At 55.5% G+C, this 18591-nt stretch overlaps 2 protein-coding genes across 2 annotated transcripts; one reads left to right on the top strand and one right to left on the bottom strand.

Annotated features, from left to right (window-relative positions):
• Positions 1–4166: 4166 nt before the first annotated feature.
• Positions 4167–9522, top strand: CAV3 (caveolin 3). Its single transcript, XM_009924515.2, has 2 exons — positions 4167–4442; positions 7472–9522. Exons 1-2 carry the CDS (start codon positions 4329–4331, stop codon positions 7811–7813), a joined length of 456 nt encoding a protein of 151 aa, XP_009922817.2. The 5' UTR covers positions 4167–4328; the 3' UTR covers positions 7814–9522.
• A 290-nt stretch (positions 9523–9812) lies between these two features.
• Positions 9813–18059, bottom strand: OXTR (oxytocin receptor). The gene is made up of 2 exons (XM_069811765.1): positions 16900–18059; positions 9813–12010 (listed from the first exon to the last, which is right to left on the bottom strand). Exons 1-2 carry the CDS (start codon positions 17828–17830, stop codon positions 11763–11765), a joined length of 1179 nt encoding a protein of 392 aa, XP_069667866.1. The 5' UTR covers positions 17831–18059; the 3' UTR covers positions 9813–11762.
• Positions 18060–18591: the final 532 nt, after the last annotated feature.

Raw genomic sequence — 18591 nt, 5'->3', positions numbered from 1 at the left:
CTTCTAGCCCACAGGCAGCCCAGGTTTTGGTAATCTATTTTCCAAAAGCAATACTCCCCTTGCAATCACATATAAGGCTGGTCAGGGGGGGCAATGGTAACTATTTGTTTCTGCAGAGGGAAACTTCTCACAAGGTTTCCTAACAGATGTTCTCAAAATGAAAGATGGGAATTTCAGTGGGCTTCAACTCCCACAGGCACCCAGCTCCAACACACACAGAGGAGCAGTGGAGGGAGCAGCACCCACTCCACACATCAGAGGCAAAGCAAGCATTTCATGGCATCTGTTTTGGAGAAGGTCTGTTCAGCAAAGAACAAGTGACCCGAGCAGCACTGAGCAGGCATGTCCTGCGCTTCCACTGTCAAGCCCTGCCCTGCTCCTGCCGGATCGCCTCTCCTGCCTCTGCTGCATGTGTAGCTCTTTCCATTTTCCTGGGAGAAAAAAAGCCTTCAAAAGACTTGACATACAGGGAGCATAGGAAAAACACTCCAAGGTAAATAGAAGAAGTGGAGTGTCCTTCATGTCCTAAGCGATGCCTGACGGTTTGGGAAGGTTTCAGGGTGAGGAGGACCAAGCTGCATGCCCGAGCCCTGCTTCTCCAGTGAGCTCCAGACCAAAATGGTGACCCCAGCAGCAGCTGAGTTGCACCTCCTTCTCTGCCAGTGCTGCAGCACAAAGCTTCAAGAGGAGCTGCTCATAGAAGGGGAAAGAAAGCATGACAGCAGCAAAGAGCTGAACAAAAGAGGCTTCTCAGTGCAGTGGCCACCAGCAATATCATATTTACAGGGTAGGAGCCATCCTCTGGTAATGGGCACACACCAGATTCCTGCACTGGGGTGGGGAGCTGGGTTTTAAAACACCCAAGTGTGCTCCACGCGTGCAGGAGCACTCAATCTGCTCAGTCTTTTGTGTGAGCCTGAATCCCCCTCCTCCACACTCGGAGCTGGACAGATGTATGAGCAAGGGCTGGCTGAGGGTGGCTGCGCTCCAGGGATGAGAGGACCAGCTGAAGCTTAGGACTTGCCTGGATCATGGGCAGGCTGGTGCAAGAAAACATCCGCAAGGAGAAGCCCCTGATCTGGAAGGAGGAATGCATTTGCTATACAAAAGCTGGACTTTATACTGAAAGGTACAATGACTTTACTGCTGTGCAGCTGACATGTGAGCTGGTACTAGTGAAAGGCACTGCCAAGAAATTAAAGGCTGTCTCTTGCACGGCCAGGTTGGGAGAGGGTCTCTACAAGTCAAGCTATGGCCAGCAAATTCTCTCAATGCATCTCTCATCTATATCCATCCCCACAGGAGCATTCATATTTGCTAAAACTGCTATTGTTTTATCATCTATACTTAGCAATTAAACTTCTGGTTGTTACCAGTTACCAACAAACTAATATTACTGGTAGTCCACTGCAGCCTCTGCACACCAGCAACTTTTACATGGTGTCCCATTCACAGCCTTAAAGTACTCGGAAATAGATTTATTTATAGTATCTACGGTGCAACAGAATATTCCTCCTCTCTCATTGCTACTTGAGACACTTACAAACTGCACGTTAACCACTACATGGGTTCACATTTTCCTACTCCCACGCCTGGGACAGCAAAGCCGCGTGCCTGGGTGCAGACACCAAGGACCAGCCCAGCCCAAGCCTAAAGACAGCAAGTGACTCGTGCTGTTAGAAATCCCATATGAGAGGTGGGGCAGGGCTCAGCATGTGCTGCTTGTCCCCCAGCACGGCCCTGGGTCTCGGGGCAGCCAGCCGAGCCCCCCCCGGACCATGGGGAAGGCAGGTCACCAAACCCCCGCCCCTTCCCAGCGTAAAGCCTTCCACATGGGACGGGTCGAGAAAAATGCAGCAGAGCAAATACCTTGTGTCGCACTCCTCCGCCTGTGAGGGGACAACACTGCCAGGAGCAGCTGTGCCTCCTAAATTCGGCGCTGGTTCCCGGCCAAGCAAGCATTGCTCTTCCATCAGACGGCGGTTACTCACGCATGCTGCCTCCGCTCACAGCCCTGCTCACACCAGCAATGTGTTCCCTCAGCTCAGAGGAAGGGAAAAACAGCTTATTTTGCAAAAACACCCTTCACAATCTAGCTTGAAGTGCTTAGCCATCGCAGTGGTGGTGCTACAAAACTTCGTTAGAGAGGAATTCAGCCGTGACAGAGCAGGTCTGGCCTTAAAGCTGATGCCCAAAGCTTTGGAGCATCGAGGATTCTTTTACTTGCAACACCAGCCCGTGCTGGGTTTGGGGTCTTCCAGCTGCTGCTGCCAAGGAGGAGCCGGTGCTGGCACCGCAGATGGAGGGCCAGGTCACCGACTGACCGCGGGTCCGAAATCCCTGCCAATGGGCAGAGACCGGCAAACAGCTTGTGTCGAGCTGGGCTCTGGGTACTCCCACACCTGACCAGCTCTGGGCATGTTTTACCACAGGCAGCAGCTCGCTGCCTCCCAGGTGCATTTTAACACTGCAGCTGTGGTTGCTGCTGCACTCACCCTGCAGGAAGGCAAAGGAATAGGGCCAGACTGAGCCATCCTGCTGGTGAGAGATCCAGGGATGTGGAACTGGTGCTGCTGAAGGGTTTTTCCAGCATCCTTTCAACCAGAGGAACGCAGCCAGGACAGGGTCACTGATGGGCACTCCTCTCCAGAAGCAGCCCGCCCAGGTTTAAACCCACAACCCCACGCTCACAGCCCTTTACAGAGTTTGTCCCTTCTCCAGAGGTGCCTCCTTTACTTTTGCAATACCCCAGGGGTTTGCATGGTTACCTTCCCACTCCCAGTCCTGCCCTTTCTCTCCCTACAGGAGGAGTCGGGGAGGTCTCTGACAAGCTGCAGTGATCACAGTGTTAGCCACACTGATACCCCAGGGCATCACCACATCTGCTTTCACTAGAGCAGAAATCCCAAGAAAAACAGTTTCCAGACTGAGGTACCACCCTGACTCCAGAAAAAGTACTGAAAAAACACCACAGGCAGCAGCAGAAATTAGAGGAGTCTGGCAGCCTTCGACCTGCAGTGACACTCAGCCAGGCCCTCGCTCTCACAAGTTCTCGGGGAAAAATGAGTATGCCTGAGAGACCTGCAACACCTCAGCCAAATGGAAGAACCCAATCCTATTTTTGCACTGTATTATATCAACTCAAAGGGCTGGAACAAAGCCGTTGCAGCGCTGAAGGCTCCCGGCACCAAGCCACATGGGTCTGATAAAGACAGCACTGCACAGGCACTGATTTTTTGGAAGGCAGCAGCCTTTTGCAGTTAAAATACCTCCCCCTCTGCTGTGCCAGCCGAGCACAGTAGCTCTGAGGCAGCCTCTGCCATGCTCAGCAGTTGTGCAGACACCTCCAGGGCACTGATTCCTTCTCCTTAACAGCCATACATCCTTCCCTCTCTGCCCCTTCTCACTCTTGCTGTGTCGTATCAGCACAAAAGGTGTGCAGACAGGCTGCCTGCATGCAGGAAAGGGAAAGCACACACCCACAGCACCACCAGACTTGATTTAAACAGATCTTCAGTTTGCAAAAACCAAGAGAGCACTGGAGACATTGATGAGGATCAAAATACAGCACAAGTTAAATAAACCTTCATTAATACGCTAAATGTCACTGTGCCCAGTGTTCACAGAGGAGATAGCAGGACCATTAGAGATCTGTGGGTTGGTCTGTTGATTTCCTCAAGCTTCTCCGTATGAAAAAGCTGGAATTGAAGGAATCCAAGCTGATACTGTGAGCCGCCTTCTAGGCTCCCAGAGGGATCCCAAGGCTTGCTGGCTGTCGCAGGACAATGAGGCTTCTCTGGGTGACATTTATAGACACAATTCCTCTCTCCCCTGAGCCAGTTCATTTACAGATTTGCAAACAGCAGTCTGCCTCAAACAACTATTTCTCTCAGGCTTTTGAGGACTTTTGCCCCAGTTTGGGCATCATTTCTCCCATGCTGCCGCCTCTCCATGTGAGAGGAAACTCCCACCTGCACAGCTGGGCTGGGGGGCTGCACACCCACCCCCCTGTGCCACCCTTGCCCCTGCTCGAGGGCCACCAGCCACCCACAGACATGTCGTGTCGTCGTCCCCCCCCCCCCCGAGGTGACAGCACAGGGGGCTGTCCCCAGCAAAGCCCCTTTAAGGGACACTTTAGAGCGGCTGCAGGAAGCACAACATTAATTTTAGCTTGGAGCACTGCCAGGGGCGCAGGGCTGCAGGGCAGCTGCAGTGGGCAGCGGGGGGGCCAGTGCCTCCACACCCTGCCCTCCCCCAGGTCCTCCTCCAGCAGAGCCCCAATTCCCTGCCCTGCGACCGTCCGGAGCCAAGCCGGCGGCAGAGCAGCCATGGCAGAGGAACAGACCGAGCTGGAGGAGAGGATCATCATCAAGGACCAGCTCACCAAGGAGATTGACCTGGTGAACAGAGACCCAAAGCGAATAAACGAGGACGTTGTAAAGGTAGGACTTGCTCAGCACTGTGTTTTAGAAGCATCGCTGCCTCCTTAAGGCAATCACTATATTGGTATTGTCATTCTGTATTTGGCTTGACTTCAGCCAGGGCTGTAAGTCCCTGGGATACGTGCCTCCAGAGGTGGCATTACCTGGGGCTGCAGGGACGTAACCTGCTACAAGCCACGACCCTGCTGCCAGGAGCGGCCAGGAGCACCCAGGAGCTGGCTGGGGGGCTGCGTGGTGTGCATGGCTCCAATTCATGCAATATTTCCCATTCCTTGAACGCGCTCTCCAACTTCGCGGCTGTACCTTGAAAATTTATGGAGCTGCCCTCCTTTGTACCAGTAAGTGGGGGAGCCAAAAATAAAACAGGGTCAGCTCTTACCACTGATTTAAAAGGAACCTTAAAAGACAACTGCTAGTCTTCAAGACCTGACAATCGGAGCACCAGAGCATTTAGATATGCGTTGTCCCGTTTGGAAGAAGATTGTTTCTCCCACATGGCAGCAGGAGGGTGCAGCAAGCCACCTCTGTCTATTTTTGATCAAGCGGAGTGCTCAGCCTAGCTGAGCAGGGAAACATTTTCCCCAATGCTGACCACTGAAGCGTGGTTGCTCTAAGCTTTGTTAGCATTATGCCAAAGATAATTTTGGCCCAAAGAAGAACAGGAGGAGATAGAAGGGTTTTGTTAAAACTGTATTTGGGAGATCAAAGCAGATGACATGCCAGAAGGGGCAGCACGCACTGAGCCTGCTCACAAAGGCTTTGTAACAGGCCGTGACCTCGATCACACTGGTGAAATGCAAGCCTGCATTTGTGCATTAAAACACTACTACAGCTAAAATCATGGCATGGTCAAATTAACCCCCCCAGATGAGCTGTGACAGTGACAGCTGTAGATGGGCACCCCTCCGGCACAGCGAGACGTGCCCGTGACAGCTGCCAGGCACCTCGGTATCTCCAGCGCGTTCCAACAGCACGTCCCACATCCATGCCGCACCGTGCCAGCGCATCTCAACAGCCTTGGCCAGGGGCTCCGAAAGGCGCGGGGCTGCGGCAGCACCATCCTGCCATCAGCCATGCTGCCGGCGCGGCGAGGACCGGGACAGCCATCAGCTCGCTCACCCCCAGAGCCAGGCAGTGCTCTGGGGCACATCTGCGTGCTCCCCAGCTTGGAGATGTCACCAGCCACTACTGGGGGGTAATGCCAGCACCTTCCAGGCCATCCCTAACCCCTCATGCCAGCCCCATTCCCTCCTTTTCCCACTGGGAAATCCCTAAAAGTCTATAAGAGGATTTTCAAGCTCACCCACTGAGATGGCCACACTGCTGCTTCATCAGCTTTGGAAGTTCTCAGAGCGTTTGCTCTAGCTACCTAGCATTCCTCCCACCTTAAAAATAGCACAGCCGATAAGGCTGGGGAGGGAGGCCAGAGCCAGCCCCAGGACAGGGAGCACAACTCAGCCCATTGCCACTTGACAGTGTCCCAATCGGAAAGCCAAAGCCTCCCCACTCCCCGGTGGGCAGCAACACACTCAAAACCACCCTGGGCATTATAGCACATAATGCTCTTAGAAGCACAGCAGGGAGAGAGGCATCCACCAGAGGGAAGCAGGGAAACAGAGTGCTTCGCAGGTTGAAGGGTTTCCATGGCCATAGATAAACCTATCCTGAGAGTTGTGGTGCAACAGCCAGAATTTGAGACCATATTACAGTTACAGTGGTAGCACTGGCCACAGAAGCTCTGCAGAGCTTTAAAAGCCTCCTCCCCGGCAAAGCAATAGAGCAATACCTGCATTTGCTGGTCCCTGAACACTTTGGGGCAGTGCCCAGGCTCAGCTCAGGGTTCAGCCTCTGCCTCCAGCCCTCCTCCAGACCCACTCCTGGTGCACTGTTAGCAAGAGAAGCAGCAAGGCAGAGACTCTTCTCTTATAGCCTGCCACTCCCTTCATTAATTGATCCCCTGATGAGCTCATCAGGCAGTCAGGCAGCTGTACAGTGAGCTGCTGCTCCATCCCCAGCCCACCTGGGCAGCAGGGCTTTCCTGGGAGCTGCTGACAGGCGCTCTGGGACCAGCTAACCTGGCTGCTGATTCCTAATCCACGGCAATATTTCTCCCAGTACCTCCTATCCACTCCAGGAAACTAAAGATGATGCAGAATGATTTTATGATCAAAGTGCTTCCAAAACCAGAATGGATATTGCATTTTAACATAAATGTACAAACAGACACATTAGCTTCCCAAGAAAACGCCATGCTATTTTTCAAGACAAATAGCTTGGCTCACGTATCCCCTAGAAATGAGTTACACCTCAATGAGATCTGTATGCGTAGTTCAGAGGCTTTTAAGCGTATTTGTCATTCAGAGACACTCACAATGCCTGCACATAACAGCACTATCCCTGTAAGGGCATGGCTGAGCCGATCTCTCTCCCTCTTCAGACAGAACGCAGACAGCCAGAATTGAGCACCTCGCCTCTGCATATATAAATAAATAAATCATAAATCAAGAGGGCGGTTGGATTTTTATTAGCACAAACCACCTTCTTGCCAAGCAGGCAGCCCGTGTCCCTGAATGCTAAAAAAGTGTAGGAAAGGGCTCTGGCCAACGCCGGAGTAAACACTCCCATGCACAGCTCCTGCTCCGAGGGCTCGTGCCTGGCCCCAGCACCTGGAAGCATCCACAGCTCGGGGTTTGGGACCAGGCAACGTGTCCTGGAGCAGCCAAGCCTGGGGTCTCGTGCCGTGGGTTAAGCCTGTGCACCGCGCTGCCCATGGGCTGAGAACAGGCTGTGCCGGGAGCCCCGTGCCCTCTCCCGCTCCGACCTCTGCCAGGGCAGGGGCTCTTCTGCTGCACGGGGGCTTGTCCTTGCTCGGGGGGGTGCAGGGGAGCTGACCTCCCCAGCACGCCCCTTGCTCTCCCCAGCCCCCTCCATTCGGGCTCTCCTCTCACATTGCAGCAGATCCTCACCCTTGCCCTGGAGCCCTTGTTACCGCCCCAAGCCCCCCTTACCTCCCTCTTCTCTCCTCCCAGGTGGACTTTGAGGATGTGATAGCTGAGCCTGTGGGAACATACAGCTTTGACGGTGTCTGGAAAACCAGCTACACCACCTTCACCGTCAGCAAGTACTGGTGCTACCGGCTGCTCTCTGCCATCCTGGGCATCCCACTGGCAGTCATCTGGGGCTTCCTCTTTGCCCTCATCTCGTTCTGCCACATCTGGGCAGTGGTGCCCTGCATCAAGAGCTACCTGATAGAGATCCAGTGCGTCAGCCGAATCTACTCCCTCTGCATCCACACCTTCTGCGACCCACTCTTCGAGGCACTCTCCAAGATCTGCAGCAACGTCAGAGTCACTCTCCGGAAGGAGATCTAGGTCCCTATGGCCGCCCCGACCAGCCCTCGCACAACTACCCCTCTGCACAGGTTTCCCTGGCTCCTGCAGCGTGCCCTGCCCTCGGGCACATGGACACCCGGCCCCAGGGACCTGCGTGGTGCAGCAGGGCTCTGCAGCAGTGCTGGCTGCCGGGGATGCTCCCTGCAGATGGAGGCATGCCAGGCTGCCCCTTCCTCCATCCCAAAGCCAGCAGCTTTAGGAGAAGAGAAGCCCATCGAGGCTCGGCGAGCAGCCCAGAGAGAGCCCTCTGCCCTCCAAGGACCCCCAGCATCATGCCCTGCTCCTGCGGGAGGGACTGCAACATCTCCTGAACCACAGCCCTGGGCCATGACCTGCAGCTGCAGAGTGAGAAGTGAGGGTGCAGAGATGCTGCTGGACAACAGACCAAACCCTGCCTGCTTCTCCATCCCTTCGGTCTAGCATGACACTGAGAGAAATACTCGCATATGAATTATTATTTGCTGCAAATAATTGTTGTTGTGGAAGCTTCTGTATTAAATCACGCTGCACAAAAGTTTTATGGATAGACTAGTGAAAACAAACTTTTTTTTCATATCTGTTTGCATTTCAGCAAAGCTTTGAAATCCAGATCAAGTAGTGCATGAAATGTTGTGCCTGCCTTCTGGGAGTATGTGCTGAGCCTGGGCCACGGGCAGCTGCAAACCCATTTGTGGCAGTTTGACACTCACTACTCAATTATGGGGCATCGTTATGCCTTGTGGTCAGGATTCAACAGGCAGTACGGCATAGGCGGGCGGCTGTCCTGCGCATCGCCCGCGAGCACGCTGGGGCTGCAGAGAGGGCAGCCGGGCAGCACCATGGGGAGCAACGAGAACAAATGGCTTTTGGTAACGTCGCTTGAGAAATGACAAGCTTGGCTTTAAGTCAAGCTTTGGCTTGTTTCTCAGGGAGAATATTTGCTACTTGCTTGCTTCTTTGATGCTGAGTAAGCTCTAGCCTACAGCAATGCATTTATCTTACACGGCGAGGGCTGTCCCTCTGCTCCGTGCCCTGCTTTAGCTGCTGTCCCGGCGCTGGGACGGAGCGACCGAGGCTGCGGGGGGGCAGGACCACGCCGACCCCTCGGGAGGAGACCTGCATCCGACGTGCTGCCTCGCACCCTTCCCTCCCGCCGGTCCCCCCCCAAAGCATCCCGCGGGGCTCGCCCAGATGTGCGGGGGGGGAGCGGAGGAGGGAGCCTCCTCGGGACACTGCCCGCTCCCAGCCGCTCCGGCTCCAGTGAAAACGCAGGGGCTGGGGGAAAAAAGTCCAATTCGGAGCTATATCCTCCCCTGTGTTGTCAATTGATTTGTTTAGTCCATCTTCCATGAAGCCGTACTTTAACTTGAGGCGCTTAAATGCTTTTTTGGCTCTGGCCTTAAGTGCTTTGCTGAATCAGGGCCCAGGAGGTCTCGTTGTTCAGAGGTTATTCTCAATTGTATTCATGTGCTTTTTTCCCTCGGCTTCCAACAAAGACTTGGAGCCAAAATCTCTCCTAGTGCCATGCCAAGGACAAGAAAGAGCCAGATTTTCTATTGGTGTTCTTCCAATGGCTTGGGATTGTGGACTTCCATTATTCCATAGCAATACAGCACCCATGCTCTGACAGCTCCCGGCCTCGAGATGGGTGGAGCGATACAAAAAAAAAAAAAGATATTTAGGTATTTGTAGGGGAAAAAAAAGTCTCCAGAAACTCATGAGCATTTTTTAAATGAGCATTTTTTAAAGCTTTTTGTGGGAATAAAAATAATTAAAAACAATACTGGGATTATACTCTCTTTAATCTTTTTTGTTCTAGTAGTTCACAGCCTGAACCCAAAAAACCCTCCAAAATTCTAATCTCCCCAACGCCATGTTCTATGGGCTCCCCGCACATGGAACACGCACCACTCGCATGTCAGCACCTCTATTTTCTTTTGACCCTTATGAAAGGTTTTTCAACAGCTTGTTCAATATCCTTCCACTGCAACAAACCTGGAGCTCCTCTTCCTGTCCCCATTTCACCACAGCCCGGGGACGGCGCGGGAGCTCAGCTGTGGGCTGCAGCATCACTCGGCTGGAGAACGCAGTATCCCACGAGTGGGGGCACGGCCCCGCCTGCCTGACCCCGAAACCACAGCCACTAATTGCAACCAGGGCTCGCAAGGCAATGCCCGGCCTCTCCCAAAGCTTCCTCCTTGCTCTGTGCATCAGTCCTGGTAACGTCTATCGCCACATTGCCTTTCCTTCCCAGCAGAGAATGCTCCAGGCCCCTGGGTTCATGATAAAATTGGACATCCCCCCCTCCTTGTTTTGTGCAGGAATTAAATACTGTCAAGGAGAAAGAAGGTGAACATGGGAGGAAAATGCTATATGCTTTCCTAAGAATATAAACTAGTCTGGTAAAATATGCTGAGACTGAATGTGCTGGGTTGTACTCAGCAAATGTGCTGAGAGCTCACTTGAAGCTACTACAAAAAAGTCAAAGGAATGCCAGGATATGAAAGGTGAAAATGTACCTGTTGATGACAGTGACAAAACAAAGTACACCTTTAAATGCATTTTTCATATTCATTCCCAAAATGTAAGGCCAAATTGTATTACCCTTCGACTGCATGCAGGCCTTGCTTCTGCACATCCCCCCCAGCTGCAGATCTGGGAGGCAGCATGAGTGAAGGCAGGAGCATAGCTTCATGCTATGCAATAAAGCGGCGTGCAGATCTTAAGTGCTTGGTGCAGTACTCGATAGACAAAAGCATCGTTACGCTGAGCATACTTGGGTCCTGTGTTCAAAGCGTTGTTTCCCATCGGTTTCCTTCCTTTTCTTAGTCTAGTGTTCCTTCTGCACTTCCCCTCCCGCTTTCCATCACAACACAGTCAGAAAACTTTATTTACAGGTATTTCTTAACAATTAAAAATCCATGCCATAAGCATGACCTTGTGCGTTACAGAGCAAGAAAATTGCATTGGTGTAAAAGACTAAATGCGATCTGCGGTAAACCCAAAGCAAAAGCTTGGCCTCAGGGGACTCAACAGGAGTTTCTCTGTTAAACCCCACGGAGTCCAGCTGTAATCCCACACGCCTGCCTTCAGAGAAGCTTTTGAGCGCACTCGGCAAACGTGTTATTGCACAGATCCACTGGCCCTGCCATCGTGTCCGCTCCCCTGGCTCCTGCTGACCCGTGTGCCCAGCCTCACACAGCACACGGAGCACAGCTTGGGGGGGTAGGGACACCCGGCCGTTAGTGTTGCCCCCCAGGATGCCTGTCCCCAGCCCTGTCCCCGCTGTCCCCCCCCCCAGCCCGTGGCAGCAGGACTGCCCTGCTCTGTGCTGGCGGTGCCACCGGCGGGCCCAGGCTGGGGGAAGCAGGACTGGCACCGAGCAGGGACGCAGGGACGCAGGGATGCAGGGATGCAGGGATGCAGGGATGGGGCTGCCTCTGCCCCGCAGCGCTTCAAGAGAAGCAATCGCACCCCTGTTGAGAACGCAGTGCCCGCGGCTCTGCCCCAGCCAGGCGCTGGCATCCCATGGGATACCAGTGGTGGGGCTGGGTGCCCGATGCCCGGGTGCCCAAGGTGGCACTTATCACCCCACACTGCAGTCCCTTGCATCCGATGGGGACGTAGCACACCTGCCCCAGAACGCGGGATCGTTTGGGGCAAAACCTGTCCCTCCCAGTGGTGTCTAAAAGCCACCGATATCAGTGGTTTGGGGGCTCAGAAGCAGGTCCCTGGTGTCCAGGCCCAGGCAGCACTGAAACTTGGAACACAGAAGTCCTCCCCCAACTCCTGCCTCAGTTAAATAACAACCACTGTACATGCTTACACGCGCACAGACATATATACACCTATTTATATAGAAACGCCCTTGCTTGTCCAAATCCCAGCTTTTCACAGGGAAGTGCTGGAGGCAGCACAGCGGCGGCGCAATGTCCCGGCCAGTGATGCCTCAAATCATGGACGGCTGCGTGAAGCTCCTCTGGCTCGTGTTCTTGCAGCTGAGGACGTGGGAGGAGGAGTTGCTCTTCTTGCTGACGCTCAGGTCGCACGCCGGCCGTGACTTTAGGTAGCGCGTGGAGCAGCAGAGGAAGCGCCGCATCAGGTCGTGGAAGAGGTGTCCCGTGTACAGCATGTAGATCCAGGGGTTGCAGCAGCTGTTGAGGCTGGCCAGGAGCATGGCGATGATGAAGGGGGAGGCTGCAAGGCAGAAAGCACGGCAGCGTCAGGGCACGAGAACCACCGCCCTGGGGAGGTGGGCACCGGGCACACGCCACGGTGGGCTCTGCCGAGAGCCCCGAGCTCTGCCGGCACCGCAACACCTCCTCCCACGGCAGGGATGGGCTGCCCTGCCTGCAGGAACACCACGGTCAGTATATCAGTAAAGAAGAGCTGGCAAACAAAAAGGGGGGAAGCGAGTCTGGGTTTAAGCAACTTGGTTTTAGGGTTTTTTTTTTTCCCCCAGAAGAGCTGCATTTCCCCCATCCAGCTCCTGCACTGCTGCCTGCTCAGCGTTACCCTAGAAATGCCTTGCCAAGAGGCAGAGCTGCCCCCAGCATCCTCTGCACAATTTGCCTTTATCGTGCCCAAAGCGGGGAGGAGGGAGCGCACCCTCTTGGAGTTGCCATGGCAAAAAGCAGGACCAGGAACAAAAAGAACTGTGTGGCTCGTTTTTCCCCACCAGTGGCCAATTTGGGGCAGACTACCGGCTTTCATCCACTCAGGCTGTGGGAAGCATCCCCTGCTCCCGGGCTGTCCCCACCACCAAAACCCAGCCAACAGGACAGCGCTCGCCAGCCCAGCCCCATCCAAGCCTCTTTGCCCTGCGCTCTCCCAGCCCTGGGGGTGGTGGCATTTTTCTTTCCCCCTGAATTAATTTTTCACATATGACGCTCTGCCAGGGGAACTGACAGCCATTCCCATTTCAGTAATGAAGCCCGGGAGCCTGGCAATGGCTGCTGGCCGCAAGCGTGACGTTGGGGACGGGAGGCGATGCTGGCAGCGTGGTGCCAGGACGTCAGGTCTCTGGCTGCTGCTCTCCATCCCCAGAGCACAAAGGACCAGACCATCCCACCTGAGAGGTCAGACCGGTGCCTTCTGGTGAGAAGGGGATGGTGGGACTCGCACCCACCACGGCAGCTGGGACAAGGAGGGGCAGCCCCAGCCCCCCGTGGAGCAGCACCTCCATGAAGCGGCTGCAGGCAGGGGACAGAGTTTTTATTCTGCTCCCCGTGCTTTGAGCCCATCTTCTCATCTCCTCGTGCTCTCAGGGGACGCACTAGCAGTAAGGATGCATAAGTGGGTTTGGCTGTTCCTGGTCCCTTTCTGCCTCTGCAAAAATCCACTCGCAGTTTTTTAAACTAGAAAAGAAGTGTGAATAATGAATACTAGTTTCCAAATTCACCTTTAGCCAACTCATGCATAATTCCTACTCTAGTGATGTCTGGTCCAACAGCTTTTAATTTCAAGCATACGCTAAAAGAAACCCATGGGGTATGGCTTACAAATCCTAGGCACAAGACCTGATATACATCATAGCATTTCTATCCACTTAAAAAAAAATCCAGCCATGGCTGACTCAGCTCTTGCCTCTCTGCGGAAGGCAAATTGAATTTCATGGAGCTTACTGCAGGGCAGGTCTTAAGTGTGGATCTCTCCCCTCCCCAGCAGGACTGCAGGAGATCCCCGAGGGGGGCTGCAAAGACCGAGCTCTGCCCCTCAGGGACGTTCCCTCTCCCCAGGCTCCGAACATCCCCCCGCAGCGGGGCTGGGGGTGTTGCGCTGCCAGGAGGGATCGGCAGAGGCAGGAGGCTGTGCCTGGGGAAGGGCTGCGGGACCTCTGCTGCAAACGCTGCTGCAGAAGTGAAATGAACCGAGGACCGTTCACTAATTCCCACGTACAGATAGATGCTATCGCTCACAGCCCACGTTTCAGGGCACCAGCTCCCGAGATTAAGGGACCAACGTAACAGAGTTACGCTGCTTCACAGCCTCACTATTATCTTCACAGATGCTTTAAGCCAACTTCGACTCAAAGCTCACAATGCCACATGTAACGTATATTATCTATAAGGTGTGCGCAGCAGAAACCTCATTCTAAGCAGTGGTCTGCGAAGGATGCCCAGTGCTTAAGCCGATACCTGAACCGTAACCTGTAGCTCCGACCTGCACTTACAGAGGCTGTAGGTTTGCATGGCCAGCAAGGGTGGGGATCACTGCTGCCTCTCCCAGGTACGTGATAGCAGGCTGATACTCCCCAGGCACGCAGCAGACAGACAAGCCCTGCACCACAGCAGGGCTCCGAAGTGTTCAGCACTCACGTTTAGGCACTTCCACCTGCCCCATGGCAGCCGCGGGGAAGGGTCGCCAAAGGGGCTGCCTGGCCCTGAAGTTCTGCGGAGCCGGGGTGCGGGGCAGGGCGATAGCGGGGCTGGGGCAGAGGGGGAGCGGGGCCAGGTGGGCGGGCAGCAGCCTGGGACCCCCACCCCAGCCGGCACTGCTCAGGGCAGGGGTGCAGCTTCTGCACTTCACTTGCCTGACTTTATTGAAGTTGTTTTTATGAAGCGAGGAAGACCCGTGTAGAAAGCTACTGAAGTGGATCAGTAACAGCAGGGTGAGACCTCTCTCATTATCACTTTGCTAACTAGGAAAGGAGGGCTTCTTCAGGTTGTTTTCTTTACAGCCTTATCTTTCACCCCTGACACATGCAGCAGACTTTTGCACCCTGTGAAGGTGAAAGCACAGCTGTGGCACGCCGGGCCAGGCGCCGGATGGGAACAGTACAGGCGTTTTACCGCCGGCAGACCAGGCGCTCTGCATCCCTCTGCTAACGCCCGAGATCTGCACCTCACCACGCTGCAGGATGCAATGCACAGGCAGAAAACTGCAGGGTGCCTGCTCAGCATTAATTAGGATTCAATAAGGTGTGAACAGACTTTCCCTTGCCAGGGACACTCTTTATGACATCCTATGTGGAGAAAACTAAACATTTTCTACGTAGGCAACCCTCCCTCACGCAGCCTTTGTGATCTGCTCGTCAGCCCATCGGTGTTGTAGCTGTGACGGGGCCCGCCTCCTTCTCTTCCTTCTCTGATGTTATGCCCATGCAGACTGCAAAGCCCGCAAGATGAGAAACAGTCAAATTCCCTTTCTGCTGCAGGGTACACCTCTGCCAGGAGCCCTGCAATGCTGCCCGGCCATGGCAGCCCAAACCGCGGTGCAAAGGAAAAGAAATCCGAGACACAGGGCAACACCGTCAGGAATGCAGCAGGCAAAGCCCACTTCTGCAGAGAGGTCTGACCCTGCCATCCCTCTTGTGCCTGTGGGCAGCCAGTGAGGAGGAGGGTGGGCCTGGGAGGAAGGGCTGGGGTCCACAATAACCCACCTGGGGCTTTTCCTCCCTGTGCCATGAAAGTCTCCAGCAAATGCTCTGGCAAAACTCCCACCCTTTACTGCAGACACGGGCCCCTGAGCAACAGAAACGTAAAGGAAAAGGAAGTTTGCTAGAACTCAGCGTGGCTGGAGCTTCCCACCCTACCTAAAAGCAAAGCAGAAAGCATCACAAGGCAAATTGCACAGGGTGAGCAAGGGAAACTTTCCCGGAGCAGCAGGCAGGGTGCGATCTGTGAACACCCCAGCCATCCCCCTGCTCCTCGCCGCAGGAATCAGCAGAGCGGCAGAGGTTTGTTTGCTGGTGAGTCAGGTGGAAGCCCTCGAGATTGCAGGTCTGAAATACAGCAAAAGGGAGAGATGCTGCTTCATCCCAGGGCACATCTAAAAACTAGAAGTTTCAACCAGCCTAAATCAGGTGGAAAACCAAGAGATGGCTGCCTGGAACACCTAGGGAGGTTCAAAAAGCTGTGTTTCACTTCTCCACCTGAAATAAAAGGAGCACAGAGAAGCAATAAAGGCAAGTTAGGAGAGCTGGAGCCAGGCTATTAGCTTTGGTCTACAGGACAACAGATGTGCACAGGCTGCAGGAGACATCAGGTTTTCCACAGAGCAACGTATAGCTGGAATAGGGTTAAAGAAGAGTGCATGGTGTAAGCGAGCCATGCCTTCCGCTGTGAAGCTCTTGCCACAGCAGGGCTGCCGGGGGAGCCGGGAGGGGGTCGCAGCTCCTCATCAGTCTTTGACACGAGACTCAGCATTTCTGTTGAGTTGGGTCAGGCCATCCAAGGAAGAGTTGTCCCTGGAAGCACCTTTTTGCCCTTTCTCCCACCTCACAAACTTGTGCAGAGTTTGTCTTTTAAGCTTTCCCGGACGGTTCTCCCTGCGGGTGCAGAGGGATCATTGGCCACCTCCGCCCAGGGACAGCACAGACTTGCACAGCTACAAGTGAGTGAGACCAAGGAGGGCAATACATTTTACTCTGTCTGCAACCGTAGTGATGACAGGAGCAGCCAGCGCCAAGTATAAAAAATGGCAAATCAGTGACACCACATCCTTTAGGAAAAGCCTTTGCTCATAAATCAGTGGCTTTCTGCAGGAACTGTGCTCCAGAGATGAAATAACAGCAGCACAGTCCCAGGGAGGATGGAAACGGGAGAAGAGGAGAGGGAAAAGAGGGCAAAAGAGCAGAAAGCAAAGAAGTCAGTGAGGACAAAACAATACAGAAAAAAAAAAAAAGAAGTCGGGCGCTAATGCTGCGCAGTTCTCTGCAACTGGTGTGGGGCTGAACTGCCATGCAGCCCCTGGCATGCCCCGGCACCCAGGGTGGGCAATCGAACCACCAGGGACCCCCGAACAGCCCTGGGAGGGCTGAGCTCGCACACCCGGGGACAGTGAAAGCCTCCTGAGCCACCATGCGCGTGGCCTGACCCCTGAGTTGCAGCAGCCCTGGATTTGCCGGGGGCTAAGCTAACTCTTGTCTGCACCAGGAAAGCTCGGGCACAGCCACTGCTGCCTGTCAGGTGTTTTTTTGACATGATTGGGATTTTTCCTGTCTCCCTCCCAGCCCCCTGAGACCCAGCTCGGAACAGAGTTTCTGGCTGTCGCTCGCAGCCCCTGAGTCCGCTGTTGGTGTCCCTGTGGCCGCTGAGCTAAGCAGTCCATGCAAACATGGGGCTATGGGAGGGGAGAGGACATACCTTCCTGTGGAGCATTGGTGTCCCACACAGACCACATCTGCACAAAGAAAAAGGGAGTCCAGCACACTATGAAAGCTAACACTATGATGAAGGTCATTTTGACTGTCCGGATCTTGGCTTTGGAGATGAGCCTGGTGCTGCTGACCCTGGCAAAGGCCATCCCGCTGCGGGAGCTGGAGCTCAGACCCACATTGGGCCCGTGAGCCGTCTTAAGCTTCACGTTCTGCCAGATTTTGAAGCTGATTAAGCCATAGCAAATGCTCAGCATCAACACGGGGATGATGTAGACCATGAGGGTTATCCAGGTGACATAGGCTTTAGGTCCCCAGGGCTGGATGAAATCGGCCCAACAGTCGTAAACCCCATTCCCTACATCCCTCAGAGAAAATATGTGGATCTGAGGGATGCTGACCAGCAGGCACAGCAGCCAGGTGAGGAGGACAGAGACCCGGTCCGCTCTCCTGTGCAGAGACCTCAGCGGCTGACAGATGGCCAAGCACCGGTCCAGGGACATCAGCAAGAGCATGTAGGTGGAAGCAAACATCCCCACCACCTGCAAGTACTTGATCAGCCGGCAGAGGAAATCCGGCCCGTAAAACCTGAAGGTGATGTCCCAGATGAGCTGGGGCAGCACCTGGAAGATGGCCACGACCAGGTCAGCGATGCTCAAGTGCTTCATGAAGAAATACATGCGGGAGTGCTTCTGCCGGGTGGTGTGGATGGAAAGCAGCACGCACAGGTTGCCAGTCAGGGCGAGGAAGAGGATGAGGCAGAGGACCGTCACCTCCACCTTGGCCATCTCCTCGTTCCTCTTCAGGGGGTCCGTGGTGCTGTTCCTCCCGGAGGTCTGGTTCTCCAGGCGGACGCTGCCGTTCCCCAGCGAGCCGTTGAGCGTCCATGCGCCGCTCCCCGCAAAGTACAACTTCTCCATGGCCGGCTCCGTCCCGCATAAAGCCTGCCGGCACAGAGGGTGGGTGCCAGGTCCTCTGCCAACGCGTCCCCGTTGGAGGCAGCCGCGTGTGTGTGTGCCCCCCCCGCCCCGGCACGGCTCTCCTCTCCCGGCGCTCGCCTCCCCGGGCTGCGCTGCTCCCTCTCTGCCTTCCTCCGAGGAGGAGCCCGGCCGTCCCCGTCCCCCCCCCCGGGGCTGGAGGGGCTCTCCGCCGGCTCCACCCCGGCCCCTCCCCGGGCACCCGACGTGGCCGCAGGCTCCTGCCCCCGGACAAAACCAGGGCGCGGGAGGGGGGTCGGGGGAAAGGGCCGGCCGGCAGCCGCGGGGGGCCCCGCTCCAGCCCTCCCAGAGCCGCTCTGCCCCCCGACCCGGACCCCGCTCCGGCGTCTTCTCCCCGTGCCCTTCCCAGGTGGGGAGAGCGGCCACCTCCCCCGCGCCCGGCATCCCTGCCGCCCCGCTCCCACCCGCGACGGGGTCCCGCTCCTACCTCCGGCCCCTCCCGGCCCAGACCCCGTTCCCCCCCCGCCCCGGCGCCGGCAGCAGCCCCGGCGGGCAGCCCACCGGGGTCCCGGATCCTGCCCGCCCGGGCGGGGAGGGGGCCCGGGGGGGGTCGGATCCTGCCCGCCGGCTGCCGGATCCTGCCCGCCGGCTGCCGGCTGCGCTCGGAGCGGCCGCCGCGAGAGGGAGCGGCAGCCCGGAGCCCGCCGGCGGGTCCCACGGTGATGGGCGGGCGGCGCCGGTGC

The sequence above is a fragment of the Haliaeetus albicilla genome, chromosome 24 (assembly GCF_947461875.1).
Source record: "Haliaeetus albicilla chromosome 24, bHalAlb1.1, whole genome shotgun sequence".
NCBI classification, from domain to species: domain Eukaryota; kingdom Metazoa; phylum Chordata; class Aves; order Accipitriformes; family Accipitridae; genus Haliaeetus; species Haliaeetus albicilla.
The sequence above is the reverse complement of the archived record's forward strand: the minus strand, read 5'-3'. Positions and strand labels throughout refer to the sequence as shown.